A 15,338-nucleotide genomic window follows, 5' to 3' on the forward strand; every position below is an offset into this window, starting at 1 on the left:
ATGCAGCTGCAGACCAAGTGGGCGGTTGCTCGCATGGCTGATCCGTCAGCAGGCAGGGTACCCTATCCTTTCACTGCATTCCCTTTCGGGACAGCTGTTGTACACTCAGCTGGAGATCCATGGCGGGCTCACAGACACTACACAGCTCTGTATGTGTCTGCTGCCAGCGTTTGTCCGGCTGATCAAGCGGGCTTCTTTGCATCCTCTTGCTTGCTCTCGTGTCGGATCCTGTGCCCATAAGTCATGGTACCAGGCAAGGGTGCCTGCTGTCATCTCTGCTCTTCTCGCTGGCTATAGAGCAGTTTGTGGAAGCCATTTGTGGAAGTGGGGTGGAATGGAGTATCCCCTTGAGTGATGGTATGCATGCGATCTCCCTGTACGCAGACGACCTGCTCCTGTACGTCCGGGACATAAGGAGAACGCCTGTTGACTTGGTGGGGATCCTCAATGATTTTGCATCCCTCTCTGTTCTCAGAGTGAATTGGGTGAAATCTTGCTTGTACCCATTCAACCGGGCTTGCCCCGAACCCCTCACTGGTCATTAACGATATACCTGTGGAGTGGCAGCCCACTGTCTTTCGGTACTTTGGAATACGTGCATATCATTAGTCAGTGGACCTACTAGAGGGGAACATCTTGCGGGCAATAACAGCTGTAAATTTGCAAATACTCTTCTGGTGGAGTCTGCCCCTGACTGCCATGGGCCGCATTGTGCTACTTAAAATGGTGGTACTGCCCTGGTTACTGTATTTCTTCACTAACTTGCCAGTGTATATTTGGCGTCCTGTCTTCTGCTCCTTCTAATGTGTCATGCGTGAATTCATATGGAATGGATATGGAACGGATTGCGGTGCAGTGTTGCACTGTCCAAGTTATACTTACCAGTCGGTCAGGGAGGCCTCACAGTACCTAATATGGAGCACTACTACCTGGCGGCGCAATTGCAGTGGGTGGGTGGGTTAAATGCTTGCCCGTCAGACAGTAAAATTACTTTCTCAGAGCCTAAGAGCACAAGTGGATACTCAGAGGCTATGAGCAGAAGGGCATGCCCACAGTAAAGCAACAGAACAGAATGCCCTCAGTCAAACCACAGAACAGCATGCCCACAGTCTAGGAGCAGAAGAACATGCCCTGAGCAGCCGCGGCCCATGCAGGTACGAGAGGTGGGGCGGTGGGGCCGGGTGCAGGGAGATTTCGATGGACGATGACGAGGGGAAATTAAATAAATAATTAATGTTCCCTCGTCGTCGTCCTTCGAAATCCCCCCTCACCTGCACGGACCGCGGCTGGCCCTGAGTCAGACAGCAGCAAGGCGTGGCAAGAATCAAGTACCCTGGTACTCACTCCTGTTCATATTTTTTCTGATATCGATGGGGTGGGCGGATTGTATGTTCCTGGTAGGTGCTCCCACAAATTGTTTTGAATATTTGGGGTGAAAGTTGGGATTGAGTCCAACTCAAAGCTAAGTGTCTTCCTACTTGGACTGGAGTGGGAGTGTTTGTGTTAAAGGAAATCTTTGTGAGTCTAGTTTGGACACGTTTTGGATAAGGGGATCCTTGTTTGAGAGAGGTGTGTTTCTATAGCAGGATGCTGTCCTGCTCTCCATGGTGGCAGGCAAGATTTTAAGAGTTGATCATGCTAGCACAATCCTATGGCTCAAATTCAGATGCGCCCGAAACGCCCAGTGAGAACTACTCCCATGCTGCCATTTTGTTTGATTGTGCACTATCCAGATCACCCAGTTTTGACCCACAACCTGTCGGTGCTCATACCAAGAAACCCTTCTGCAGGTGGCGGGTGCCCAAACTGCCCCCTTAACCCAGGATAGTGCCCCACCCTTTCTGGTAGCATTTCAGCCAACAACTTATTGCAATGGTAGAATTTTTGGGGTACACCAGAGCTTGTGGCACCCAATTGCAGTGCCTTCTGACCACCTACTGACATGAAGAAAGCCTGCAGACCTGCCCCACGCGCCCACCTCACAAGGACGGGACGGTGTGTGTTACTGTGTCTGGAATCCCTCCACAGAGACCTAGCAAGGCTGACCATTAGTGACGCAGGTGTGACAAACATGGGGCGAAAGACCCTTTACAGACTCAACCACCCCAAAAACACCCATGGCCCACACCTGACCACAGACGGAAGAGTCTTTTTCTTTCTAAATTCTGGACACAACCTCTAAGGAGATGAGCTGGCCCCACACAGACCCTTACAGGTTCCCATAACAGATATTCATTAATCTTTTCTTTCCGTCCCCTCTGCTTCCTCTGCAGTCCTCGTGATGGGCGGGGGAGCGTCGCGTGCGCTACTCCTACGTACAACGTGCCCCTAATGGGCGCTGAGCTCGTGCCTCGTCCATTCCTGGACCCTGATTGATAATTGCTAATTTCTTTCTGGGAATTAAGTGTTAACTGGAGCCAAGCGGCACACTGCCCTCTTCAGAGGTTGAATGAGAGCTTTGAAAGCTCTTGAAGACCCCCTGATTAAAGAGACGTCGAGGGGCCGGAGAGATGTGTGTGTGGAGAGGGGAGGAAGGGGGCAAAGAAGGAACATACAAACCCAGGGAGTGAGAAATCATCGAGGGGAAGCACGTGGGGCAAGGAAATGCAGGCTGGAGGGAGAGACACGAGCAGAGCAGCAGCCTCAGGGGAGTGTGAGGGGTGGGGGGGTGGAGGAGAGACTCAGAAACAGGAGGTGAGACAGGTGAGACAAAGATTGGCGAGGAGGCAGAGGGAAATACAAAGGGGGTAAAAAGAGAATAAGCAGTGAGAGAAAGAAGAAAAAGAGTCAAGTGGATAAGAAAGAGAGGGAGCTATAAAGAGGGAGGGCAGTGAAATAGAAGAAAGAGAATGAGATAGTGAAAGGTAATGAAGAGAGAGGGGATAGCCACATAAGTGAAAGAGAGAGAGAGAAGAGAAAAGACTGCTAGCGAGGGAGGGAGGGAAGGAGGAAGCAAGTGGAGATGTGAGGATGGAAACTGGGCAGTGATTGAGGCCATGTCAGGGCCCTTCCTTACCTATCCAAATGCCCAGGCTGACAGCAGCCGCCACGCGGGGGGTGCGCTGCCGTAGAGAGCGCAGAGGAAAGACGGTCACATACCAGCGGTCCACACTCATGGCGGTTAGCGTCACACACGTGGCCTGGACAGATACCTAGTGGGGAAAAAAGAGCGGGTTAGATGGTCTCTCGCCAGAAAGCTACATGCTATCTCGAAGATTAGGTGTCAGCAAGCCTTACAGGCAAGAGATCCCCAATTGATGACAAAACTTCTCTCGGAGGCTAGGCCTCAGCACACCCACAGGAGTAAGACTTTCAGACTAACGACAAAACCTCTGTCAACAAGTAGACCTCAGCCACTACCATAGAAGATACAGGGGGGTGGTAGTGGCACTGTAGAGCTAGCTGGTCTAACGGCTGACATGTACTGTGGGGGTGTCCGGAAGCGGTTGGGACACCAATCCCTCAGTTTAGATCATCCAAAACGCGCAGGTCTTGGGGAATCCTACAAACTTCACGACAGTCTTAGGTTCTAATTTTTTCTGTTCATAACTTCCAAGGAAACTCTGGCGGTGATAAAACGGGAAGAAAGTACCAATGACCCCCACACCCTGGGAGAACCATCTCAGGGTGTCAGGGTCAATAGCAATCTGAGTTTAAAAAAACCAAAAAAATGTTTATCCTCATTCGCCTCAGCGCCTCAGACCGCAATCGACAGAAAGTAGAATGTCTATACCGTTTCTCGGTTTCAAGGAGACGTAGGCAATCAAGTTGGAGGCCAGGTGCAAAGCCCGCCTACCGGTATACGACAATCCCACAGAATGCCGCTAGCCCCTGTCTAAGAAAAAGGGTGGTCTCACTCTCTTCCGGTGAATCGAGACCGAAGACTGTTAGTGCGGGCCCGCACGAAATGGAAACTGGGCAAAGAGCCAGGCCCAACACAGTCTGAGAGTTTCCAGAGAGGCTTAATCATAGGATCAAAAGGTTGTGTAAACAGTTTTAAACCCCTAAACTCCACCTGCCCCAAATCAAACTAACCCGAAAAAGGATAACGCTGGGACCAATTAAGCAGACAATCCCATAGTGCTTTCTTTTTGCTGTTCTGCAGTCTACCCAGATCTATATTGGAAATCTTATATAGGGAGCACAGCCATTCTGAGTACATGGGGGGTGTAGCCTCTACCCATCTCCTACAGATTTCTCTCCTAGCCAACAGTATTGCATAGAATAGGAACCCCCTAGCAGGGCCTGTGATTTCACTAGTTATGCCAAAGATGATGAGGACGAGAGAAATTTGCACTGGAGTTCCCACAATGTCAGCTAAAGTTGCCCCTACTCTCTCCCAGTATTCTGTTATCCCAGGGCAAACTTTAAACAGATGTATATCAGAAGCATTTACTAGGTCACATGTCTTACAACTGACTGGGGGGGCCGTTCGCTATTTTAGAGAGTCTTGCTGGAGAAAAATAGGCCCAGTGGGTGGAAAAATAGCGATTCCTCCTAAGCCAGACTGGTTTTACGGTAGCAAACAAGGTATGAAAAGAAGTCTGCCACAAATCTTCTCAGTGTTCGTCTGGCATGGAAGCTCCCCACAATTCTCCCGCCAATTTAAAGTGACCATCTACGGCTTCTTCTATGGCCCAATAAAAGAAAGAGACCTCTTTGCTCCCCACAGGCCTTAAAACCAGTTGCTCCTCTAGAGTGTTCCCTATGCCTATCGTTTTTTTAAGATTCTGTGACCAACTCTGCAACTGTTGGTACTTAAACCTAGACATGCCATCCTCTAGCCTACTGTGAAAAGACGCCCATGGTAAAAGTGACCCTTCAAGAGCCAGATCTCTCCATGCCATAAACCCTGCTGTTCTAAGTGGCGTAGCTAACTTGTCTTTCAGACAGTCTGGAGCCCCTAGAGAATCCCACAGGGGAGCTAAGCTTGAATAATAATTTAAGCCAGTACGTTGCTTAATTCTAGCCCATATTCGGGCCACTGCCAAAAGGACTTTCAACCTGATCTTCTTGAAGTACTTTTGATCGCCATATTTAAAGAGGAACCCCTCAAGCGGCAGCCCCACACCCTTTAACATAGTAGAGAACATGACCCCCCTGTCTGTGCTGTCTGGGGATTTCAACAGCATTCTTGAGTGTGAGAAGCCCAGGCATAGTGCTGAAGATCAGGGAGCGTAAGGCCCCCTTTCCCCCTCCTATGCCTAAGGTTCTTCCACGCTATCCTCGTGGCCCTATATGCCCGTGCAAATGAAGTAATTGCTTGCTGTAATTTATCAATCGCCTGTTTTTCGAAATGTAGGGGAATAGTATTGAAGAGAAAAGTAATTTTCTGTAGTATAATCATGTTAATTACATTAATCCTACCTAAAATAGTCAGTGGGAGATGGGCCCAGGACTTCATAAGTTTCTGACATTCCCTGGAGATTTTTGCAAGATTAGTCCCAGCAATCTTATCTACATTCTGTTCGATCCTAACCCCCAGATATATCTTGTCACTCTTGGTCTGGTATCGGCACTCCGGCAGGTTCCACGCCATGATCTCTGTTTTCCCTGCATTCACCTCATAGCCAGAGACCCGGCCAAAATCTTGTTGCAGCCTGATGACCTGAGGGAAGGATGCCTCCAACTCAGATGACAGAATCAAGACGTCATTCGCATACAGGGCAACCTTCCTCTCCCACGCTCCAAACTTAAATGATATAATTCTCGGCTCATCTCAAGCGCTGAGCAAAGGGCTCAATATACAGGTCAAAAAGGAGCGGGGAGAGTGGGCAGCCCTGTCTGGTGCCCCTAGTAATCTTAAAAGGGTTGGTCAATTTACCATTAACTAGAAGTCTTGCCAAAGGATCTCTATATATAAGCTGTATAACTCGGCAACATTTCTCTCCAAAGTTGAACTTTTCCATCACTGCAGAGAGACATGTCCAGTTGACCCTATCAAATGCCTCGGTGGCTTCTAGTGTCATTGCTGCCAGAGGTAAAGAAAAAGTAGAAGCCAAGTCGATAGCTCCGATAAAATCATGCGTGAGATCAAATAGGTTTCTGCCTCTTATAAAACCCTTCTGATCAGGATACAACAGTCTACCTGCTACTGCTCCCAGCCTGTCTGCGAGGATCCTTGTAAAAATGTTATAATCAGTGTTTAAGAGGGAGATGGGTCTATAAGACCCACAATTCGCCGGGTTCTTTCCTGCTTTCAGGATTAATCAGATGGTAGCTTCTCCCCATGAAGCAGGAGGTCTAGCCCCTTCAGATAATATGTTATTAAAAAGTGTAGTCATAGTCGGGATTATAACCTCTCCCAAAGATCTATACAGTTCCGCTGGGAGCCCATCCAGCCCTGCCACCTTTCCCCTCTTGCAAGCAGCGATGGCCTTCCTGACGTCCTGTTGGGATATGTCCAGCTCCAGATTTTTTCGCTGGGAGGGATTTAGGGAGGCAAGCGAATTTCCACTTAACCACCCCAGGTTCTGTCTACCACACTATCTTCTTTGTATAACTCCTGAAAAAAGGCTAAAAAGGCCTCTCCAATCTCTTCGTCGATGGACACTGAAGAAGTGTTATCCTCGCTGTCAATTTGTTTCATTACATTTTACATCCTATCCGACTTGACTTTCCATGCCAGGAGTTAACTGCCTCTCTCTCCATTTTCAAAATGGGCCATCTAACTGGCCTCCCATCTTTTTGTGATCCTCAGCTAGATGGTAGTGTCTAGCTGATCTTTTAAGGTCTTTAATTCCACGATATGCTCTTGCCGTTTTTCAGGGTCGATCTCCCTGTTCAACCTCAGCTCTACAGTCTTCATCGCGGACTCCTTTTGCGCCACCTCTTCCCTGTATTGCCTGTTCTTATAGCATGCCCTGCTTGTGACCATACCTCTCAGGAAGACCTTCCAAGCGTCCCACACCAGTGAAGTCTCGGCCAAACCAATATTCGTATTAAAAAAACTCTCTGTTTCTAGAGATAAGTACTTAACTTCAGATTCATCGAGAAGTAATGAATGATCAAATGTCCATACCCTTGATTGATCTTTCCCTGCTGAACCTAAGTCCATCCATACAGCCGCATGCTCCGACAAATGGGGAGTCAGGTAGCTGATATTCTTGATCTTACCCCTAAGGTCGTGGCTGACCAGGATGTAGTCAATCCTTGACTTATGGCCATACTTGTTGTTATAAAAGGAGAGACCTAACTGGGAGCCCGGCCTTTCTCTCCAGACGTCGCACAGTCCAATTTGTGCTAACATTGTTTGAAGATATGTCCGAGACTTGGACAGCACATTTGCTCTGCTACTTGGGGACTTATCTAGTAGGGGATCTAAAACTAAATTGAAGTCGCCAGCCATAATAATTGGTTCTGGGAATTTCAACAAATTTGCAAAGATAGATTTCAAAGCAGAAGGGTCATCCTGGTTGGATCCATAGTAGCCTACCACAGTTATAAGGAAACCTTGAATGGACAATTCGACAATGGCCCACCTGCCATCTGGGTCCATCACAGATTTTAGGACGCGTGTGTTAGCTTGTTTTTTAACCAAGATAGCTACACCCCTAATATTAGCACTCTGATTGGTACTAATAAAATGTTCCACCCACTTTAATTTGCTAAAAATTCCAGCCAATTCCTCTTTTAAGAGATGCGTTTCCTGCAGGATGATAATCTGCGTAGGGGAGTCTTTAAGATACTGCAGGATTCTTGTACGTCTGGTTTATACTCCCAGACCGTTAACACTCCAGGATAAGAACTGGATAATGGTCATGGCGGTTTAGACAACAGAACCTTGGGGGTGCCGGAATAACACACCCAACATAACCAAGATAAATAGGACAAGCTAAAAGGCGAAAGAGCAAAACTTCTTTTCTTTTTTACCCTTCTGCTCCCCACTCCGTGCTCCCCTTCAATCTCCTCCAAACCCCCCAACCTTGCCCCACCCCTGGAGAACCCTACCCCCATTTACCTGGACTAATGGTCCAGCTTCTGCCTACCGAGGCAACCTGCCCTGTCCCATCCTTACTTTATATACTAGGATTAGAGACTGAGGCTCAGGGGAAAAAACACCCCATTTCTAATTTCCTATAAAGCTACTTGTGAAAAAATGCCTCCACAATCTTAAATTAAACCGGGTTATAGTTTGCAAGTCATTGAGTCGTGCATTCTTCTCTGAATTCTGAATAACGTGGAGATCCCAGGACTTAAAGCAAAAGTTAAACCCTACCCCGAGAGACAGAAAAAACCTAATACAGGGAGTTATATAAAAAGTTTCGACTAAGCTACTTAGTGACTGTAACTTTAGCAAGACAAGAAGTTCCTTTGCCTCCTGCACTGTCTTGAGATTATACATTTTATTATTATGCATGACTTTCAAAAGTGCAGACAATTGTAACTGGGCAACCGCACCGAATTTCTTAAAATCGTCCATTTTCCTGCCCAGCTTCCATTGTCTGTCCAACGATGTTCGGGCCAGGTCAGAACGAATTTCAAAGGCAAAGTCTCTGGGTTTCAAGGACTTTTGCCTCAAGGAACGGTTGAGGATCATTTCCTTCAGGGAAAACATTAGAAAGTGTATGAGTATTTTCCTTGGCTTTGTCCAGTTAGGATGTTTCCGGAAGGGGTCCCTGTGGATCCTCTGTATGTCTTTCCTCAGGTCCTCCTCTGATTCTTCGTTCTGGACTGATTCTTTTAATGAGAGTGACAATGAAGGACTTGATGTCTTCCCCTTCACTCCCCTCTGGGACGTTCAAGAGACGCAAGTTATTTCTCTGTGAATTATTTTCTAGTATCTCAAGTCTATCCCGGAGCATTATCTCCTCTTTCTTGAGGAGTGCGATGTCTGTTCTGGCCACCCCCAACTCGTCTCTAATTTCTCCAACGGAGTTTTCCAACACCTCTGTTCTGGAGTTTAAGAGATCGATTTTCTTATCCAACGTCTCACAAAAGAGCCGGATCTCTTCTTGGTTCGCCTCAGAAATCGAAAACCCCCTCTTTGTATCCGCCGATAAGGAGGAGAAAAGAGTTTCCAGAGAAGCCACTGAAGCCCCGCTGATTCCCTGCTCATCAGCAGCTTTTTGGCCTTCTGTGCTATCATTGTCCGACATAGTTGAGCAGCCGGGGTTAAACTTTTGTGGGGAAATCCTATTTGTGTTCAAGGCAATATTTAGGGCTGTCAGGGCTGTTGGAGCCCTTAGGGCCTCTGCAGCAATTGCTGCTACCTTTTCAGAAGGGGTCTGCCCAACCAAAGGGAGGCTGCCTGCCACCTCCATTCCTTCTAGAACAAGGGGTAACTCCGACTGCCCTTTTGAGCGCCTCCTTAGAGCCTCTCCTTGTTTAACTACGTCTAACACTAATGTTTGCACCTTGAAGTACGGCCGTAAAGACAGTGTAATCTTAATTCTTGAGTCCAGAGAGTGGCTTTTAGCTCTTCCTGCTTTGATTCTCCTCCCCTTTACCTCGCAATATTGAAAAGTAGAAAGGTTATCTATATCGGGGGAAGTATTCACCTTCCTCTCTTTCACCTGAGGTGGGTTACCACTGCCACTTATGCCACTTTTTTCAACCTGGGGGTATTTATTACTTTTGGTCTTTGCAGTCCCCCGCACTCCACCACCACGCCTTCTACCTTTCCTACTACTAGTTGTTATCACTAGCGTAACGAGCTCAATCAAGAGCTCTCCGGCAAGAGTGCTGTGCTGAGGGGGCCGCCTGGAGCTTGGGTCCCTCCGCACCGCGGAGGCTGCAGGGGCCTGTGTTACGCCCCTGGTTGTTATAGGCGCGATCGATGAGATGCCATTACCAGGAATACTCGTGGGATTCACCCTCTCCCCCTGGCCTCCAGTGCCTGGGCTAATGAATTTAACTGCAGTGGCTGTGAGGGAGTGAGCACAAGCGTACCACCCTCTGTAGTCAATGTGGCAGGGACTGGAACTGGAGCCACATTAAGGTGAAACCCTCCACCCTGCTCCCCCTGCACCTGTCCTTGTATTGGTGAATGTCGCTTTTGTTGTTGTTTCCTCGGCGACTGTAACCGGACTGGTTCAATATCTCCGTCTTCGGGAGGATGAAACGCTCTAGACTTCTTGGGAGTGGAGGGTCGTCCTGTGCTGCCTCTGTCTGTGTCAGCCCAGAGGAGCCCGCGAGCCGCTGCTCTGCGGCCCCTCCTCAGCTCCAGGGCGGCAGCAGAACAACGCGGCAGGTCGGCGGGTGCGCTCACACACATCCGACAGAAAAATGGCGTTCACACCACGAACCTCCACCTAAAGACGCCGGCGAGGGAAAAGAGAGAGAAAATGCCGACAGAAGGAGCCTCTAGAGTCCACCAGCTGCAACGCGGAAGGGCTGCATCTCGGCTCTCAGCCTCAGATCATGTTGATAGCGGGACAGGACGGAAGTGCCTCCGGCGGCAAGCGCCAGCTTTGCTAGCAGCCCCCATGTTCTCCCCTCTCCCCCGGTAATTCACACTACGAAGCCCGCAATGTGTGTTTTAAAAAAAACAACAAAAAAACCTCTTGCTTTGGGATGTTTTTTTAGAAACAGGCTTGGTGAATATTCACCTGAAACATGGGGCCACTCAGCAAACTTTCCATGCCTTCACAGGAATTGCCGTTGCACAGAGGTCACTGCAGGGCCGGCAATGATCTCTAAATATGGTAGTCCTATGTCAGGGCGGTGGGCGTCACCACCCTGAAGGACAGTGAAAAACATCAAACTCTAAATAGGGCAATAAAACTTTCATTTCAAACTAAAAAATTGTACAAAATGGTGCATTATTGGAGACATCACTTTTTCTCCAAACAAAATCTGCTAAAACAGTCAGTTTTTTCCCAATTATTTTTTAACTGGGTTAATTACATAAAATAGCCAAAACTGATCATATTTTATAAACCAGAAATGGCTGCTGGTTACATGTCTTTCTCTAAACGCATTCTTTTTAAGTCTCTTTGCCTGGTTCTCTGGGCGTTACATGGTACTAGTCCAGGTTCTCTTTCTTCCAGGCTTTATGGATGTTTCCTCCCGCTCACTCAGGTCTCCTTCTTGCAGACTTCTCAGTTTTGTGAAAGTTACTTTTTGATGGGCCGGTGGGCGACCGCTTTATTTCCTGTGTCCACACATTGGCATTAGCTCCCTCTGGAGATGTGCTGTTTCTGTAATCTTCTTAAACATGTATTTGGACACCTGGATAGAAGACATTCTTTTCTATAAGGTCCGCAATCCTGTCAGAGTATAGCCGGCTTTACAAATCACTCGAATAGAATAGAACAGAAGGTGAAACCACAGAAGGGAAAGCCAGGCACTCAGAAACATCTACTGCCAACATATCTACCCCTCGCCAGTACATATAACTCTACAAAAATCAGCCTGTTGTGAATTTTCAAATCCGAAATTCGTAACTCAACAGAATTAGGTTAATTTGCTATTCTGACTCCACCCCTACTGCATGTGGGACTAAATGCTTGGTGGTGCATTTGGGTGTATTTTGTCGGGCGATGTTTCAATATTGCAGATACTGTGGCAGCCATGTTTTTAGGTCGAGCCTGGGCAGCGCATGCGCCTCTCTGCGAGGCATGCTGTATTCAGGTGGAGACTTGAAGCTTCACCCATTTCCTGTCCATCTTTTCAATTGCCTCCTGGTACTGTCCTTTCAAAATCGTTGCTTTTGATTCATGAATAGGCTTAAGTAGTCCCTCCTTGGTACCGCCTTGTCTGCACTTGTAACCTCCCATGAGGACTGGACTTTTTATTACTTGTGTTGTTACACGGTCTGCTTTATCTAGGCTGTGAGCACTATTTTCTTCAATGATTTGCCCCTATTCCACCCACTATATGCTTTCCTACAAGCAGCATGCCGCACGCTTTTATTTTATTTACTAATTGCAGGCCGCTTTAACTATAGCAGCCGAATAACTTTCTTGCTTTACTTTAGTAGCCCGGTCCGCTTTAAGTATAGCGGCTGCACTTCTTTATTTATTTAATTTGGCAGTGCTGTCCACTTTAACTTTAACAGCCGCGCTATGAATCGTTTTTTTCCCCGCAGTGAGAGCCCCCATACTATGCTTTCACATACATATTGGCCGTGCCCCTTTCTTTTGACGCTGCTACCATATTCCAGTCACAACAGGCCACATGTACAGAAAGGGGCGTGGCCACTATGAAAGTGGTCTCGCATTTGCGAGAGTTTGAGCTACTGATACTAGAAATGAAAATGCCTTTCATATGTGTGTTGGTTTTGAAAACACATAAATAAAAGGCTTTGTCATCTACAATGCTAATAGCTTAAACTCTCGCAAATGCGAGACCTATTGGATTGCAAATGCTTGTCTATGTTTTCGAGTGTAAGTGTACAGTGGATGTTTACCCGTGTTACCTGGTCCCTAAATGTTTTCCTGTTTCAGAATCGAGCTGTTTGTCCTCCTCTCTGGAACCACCTGGTTCAAATGGGTCAACGGCAGCAGCTTGGAAGAAGGGAACAAGGCGAGTGGTTGGCACTTGACTGCAAGACTTGGGGTGAGGATGCCACCCCCTTTTATCTTTCCTGGAGAGGAAGCCAGGGTGAGGTTTTGAGGACTATGTTATATCCTGATTGTATTTATGTATGTTTCCCAACCTAGCACTCCCTGCTGCTCATCCAGAGTGAGAGTTGGTATTGGAATGCTTGGTTGCCAGTGTGGATGAGTGGTGACAGTTGGAGATGGGATGAGCAGCAGACAGGCTGCTCCTGGTGGGGCTGGTGATTAAGGAACATCTTACTATTGGACAGATGTACATATGTAATATCTTGCAACTAAGAAGTTAATAAAGAAATACTTAAAGACAACTCAGCTACGTCTTGTAAGATACAACAAACTAAGTGACATTGTCCCAGGACGGGCCCTGAAGATCAGCCGGCTCAAGGAGGGCTCCCTTGTTTACTTGAACACATGGTGTGGAAACGTATAATATTTTACATTAGTGTAAGCAACAGCCATTTTGGCTGTGGTGTCCATTTAGTTTCTTTCGTAATTCTTTCGTCCTCTGCTGTTCGCCTTTTAACCCTGCTTGTGTCATCTATTTTAGTTGACCTCTTTCGACATGGCTCAGCAATGTACGTGCTGTGGGGTTTGTAGCTGCCGGTGCACCTGGTCTTAGATGTAATCTGTTGACTGTTTACTGCTGCCATAAGCATTCCTTCTCCCCCTCCCTATTTTCTGACCAAGTGGTCATCCATCTGCCCTTGTTTGCTGATAGCTATTTCTAAACTTGTTCTTTCCATTTTTGTCCATATGCTTACATTGCAACAAAGCTGTATATAAGGACGACGGTTTGTGAGTTCAGTGTACCTCCTCTTACATAACTTGAGAGTGTTGTGTGGACGTGGTACCGCTCATGAGTGATTAATAAACTTGTTGTTTTATTTCAACTCCAGTGCAGATCTCTTTTTGATAGTCTTTGGACCCGTGGATGAGAGGGTGACCCTGCACCAGTGCTCACTTTTGGGTACATTTCCACAGTGGGATTACAGACAGCTGTGGAGCCCTGCTTCCTTGTTTACTTGAACACATGGGACTACAGTACCAATGTGGAAACCTGCTTCCTTGTGTACATGAACACAAGGGAAGACTACACTACAGCTGGGGAGACCTGGTTCCTTGTGTACTTGTACACATAGGACAGCATGACAGCTGTGGAGCCCTACTTTCTTGTTTACATCAACACATAGGACTGCAGGACAGCTGTGGAGCCCTGCTTCCTTGTGTACATGAACACATTGGATTCCAGGACAGCTGTGGAGCCCTGATTCCTTGTTTACATGAACACATCAGGCTCCAGGACAGCGGTGGAGCCCTGCTTCCTTAGGTACATGAACAAATAGGACTGCAGGATAGCTGTGGAGCCCTGCTTCCTTTTTTACATGAACACATTGGACTGCAGGACAACGGTGGAGCCCTGCTTCCTTGTTTACATGAACACATAGGACTGCATGACAGCGGTAGAGCCCTGCTCCTTGTGCACATAAACACATAGGACTGCATGACAGCGGTGGAGCATGACAGCGGTGGAGCCTGCTCCTTGTGTACATGACCACATAAGACTGCAGGACAGCTGTGGAGCCCTGCTTCCTTGGGTACATGATAACATAGGACTGCAGGGCAGCTGCAGAGCCCTGCTTCCTTGTTTACATGAACACACCAGACTCCAGGACAGCAGTGGAGCCCTGTTCCTTGTGTACAGAAACACTTAGGACTGCAGGACAGCGGTGAAGCCCTGCTCTCTTGTGTACATGAACACATAGGACTGCATGACAGCTGTGGAGCCCTGCTTCCTTGTTTACATGAACACATAGGACTCCAGGACAGCGGCGGAGCCCTGCTTCCTTGTGTGCATGAATACATAGTACTGCATGACAGCTGTGGAGCCCTGCTTCTTTGTTTTCATGAACACATCAGACTCCAGGACAGCTGTGGAGTCCTCGTTCCTTGTTTACATAAACGCAAAGGACTGCAGGACAGCGGTGGAGCCCTGCTTCCTTGTGTACATGAACACATAGGACTCCAGGACAGCGGTGGAGCCATGCTTCCTTGTGTACATGAATACATAGGACTGCATGACAGCTGTGGAGCCCTACTTCCTTGTTTACATCAACACATAGGACTGCAGGAGAGCTGTGGAGTCCTGGCTCCTTGTTTAAATCAACACATAGGACTCCGGGACAGCAGTGGAGCCCTGCTTCCTTGTTTACGTGAGCACATGGGACTCCGGGACAGCAGTGGAGCCCTGCTTTTACATGGACACATAGGACTGCATGACAGTGGTAGAGCCCTGCTCCTTGTGTACATAAACACATAGTTAAACCAGATTGGTCGCACACTGCTACACCTACCAGGCGTGTTCCCCCAATGAAAATGGTCCCTGAAGGTCAGCGTCGGCGGATACACCTATGCTCGAGTGTGAATGCAAGTATGCGTGGCGTGTGCCATCCCTGGACACGTGTTTCGAGGTAGTTGCCTCTCGTCAGCAGGGAGTAGGAAAATGTGTGGGGTTGCTGTGTAAGCTGCTAAAATCGTTATCAGGTCTAGTACCTCTCGTAGCGCGCAGGTGCGTAACCATGAGTCCGTCGACTCCACCGGCTCAAGGGAGCCTGAATATAAAGTTAAACCAGATTGGTCGCACACTGCTACACCTACCAGGCGTGTTCCCCCAATGAAAATGGTCCCTGAAGGTCAGCGTCGGCGGATACACCTATGCTCGAGTGTGAATGCAAGTATGCGTGGCGTGTGCCATCCCTGGACACGTGTTTCGAGGTAGTTGCCTCTCGTCAGCAGGGAGTAGGAAAATGTGTGGGGTTGCTGTGTAAGCTGCTAAAA

General features: G+C 47.9%; 1 protein-coding gene and 1 long non-coding RNA gene across 2 annotated transcripts in view; one reads left to right on the forward strand and one right to left on the reverse strand.

Annotated features, from left to right (window-relative positions):
• LOC146772165 (uncharacterized) overlaps positions 1–12,516 on the forward strand; it is a 50,690-nt gene extending 38,174 nt beyond the window's left edge. Inside the window, exon 4 of the long non-coding RNA XR_014971963.1 lies at positions 12,390–12,516. This is a non-coding gene — a long non-coding RNA (uncharacterized LOC146772165). The remainder of the gene's footprint in view (positions 1–12,389) is intronic.
• KISS1R (KISS1 receptor) overlaps positions 1–15,338 on the reverse strand; it is a 260,552-nt gene that overhangs the window by 53,587 nt on the left and 191,627 nt on the right. Inside the window, exon 3 of the mRNA XM_085637413.1 lies at positions 3,017–3,152. Within this exon, the coding sequence (XP_085493539.1) occupies positions 3,017–3,152 (136 nt within the window). The remainder of the gene's footprint in view (positions 1–3,016; positions 3,153–15,338) is intronic.

Source organism: Triturus cristatus, chromosome 12 (assembly GCF_964204655.1).
Source record: "Triturus cristatus chromosome 12, aTriCri1.1, whole genome shotgun sequence".
NCBI lineage: Eukaryota > Metazoa > Chordata > Amphibia > Caudata > Salamandridae > Triturus > Triturus cristatus.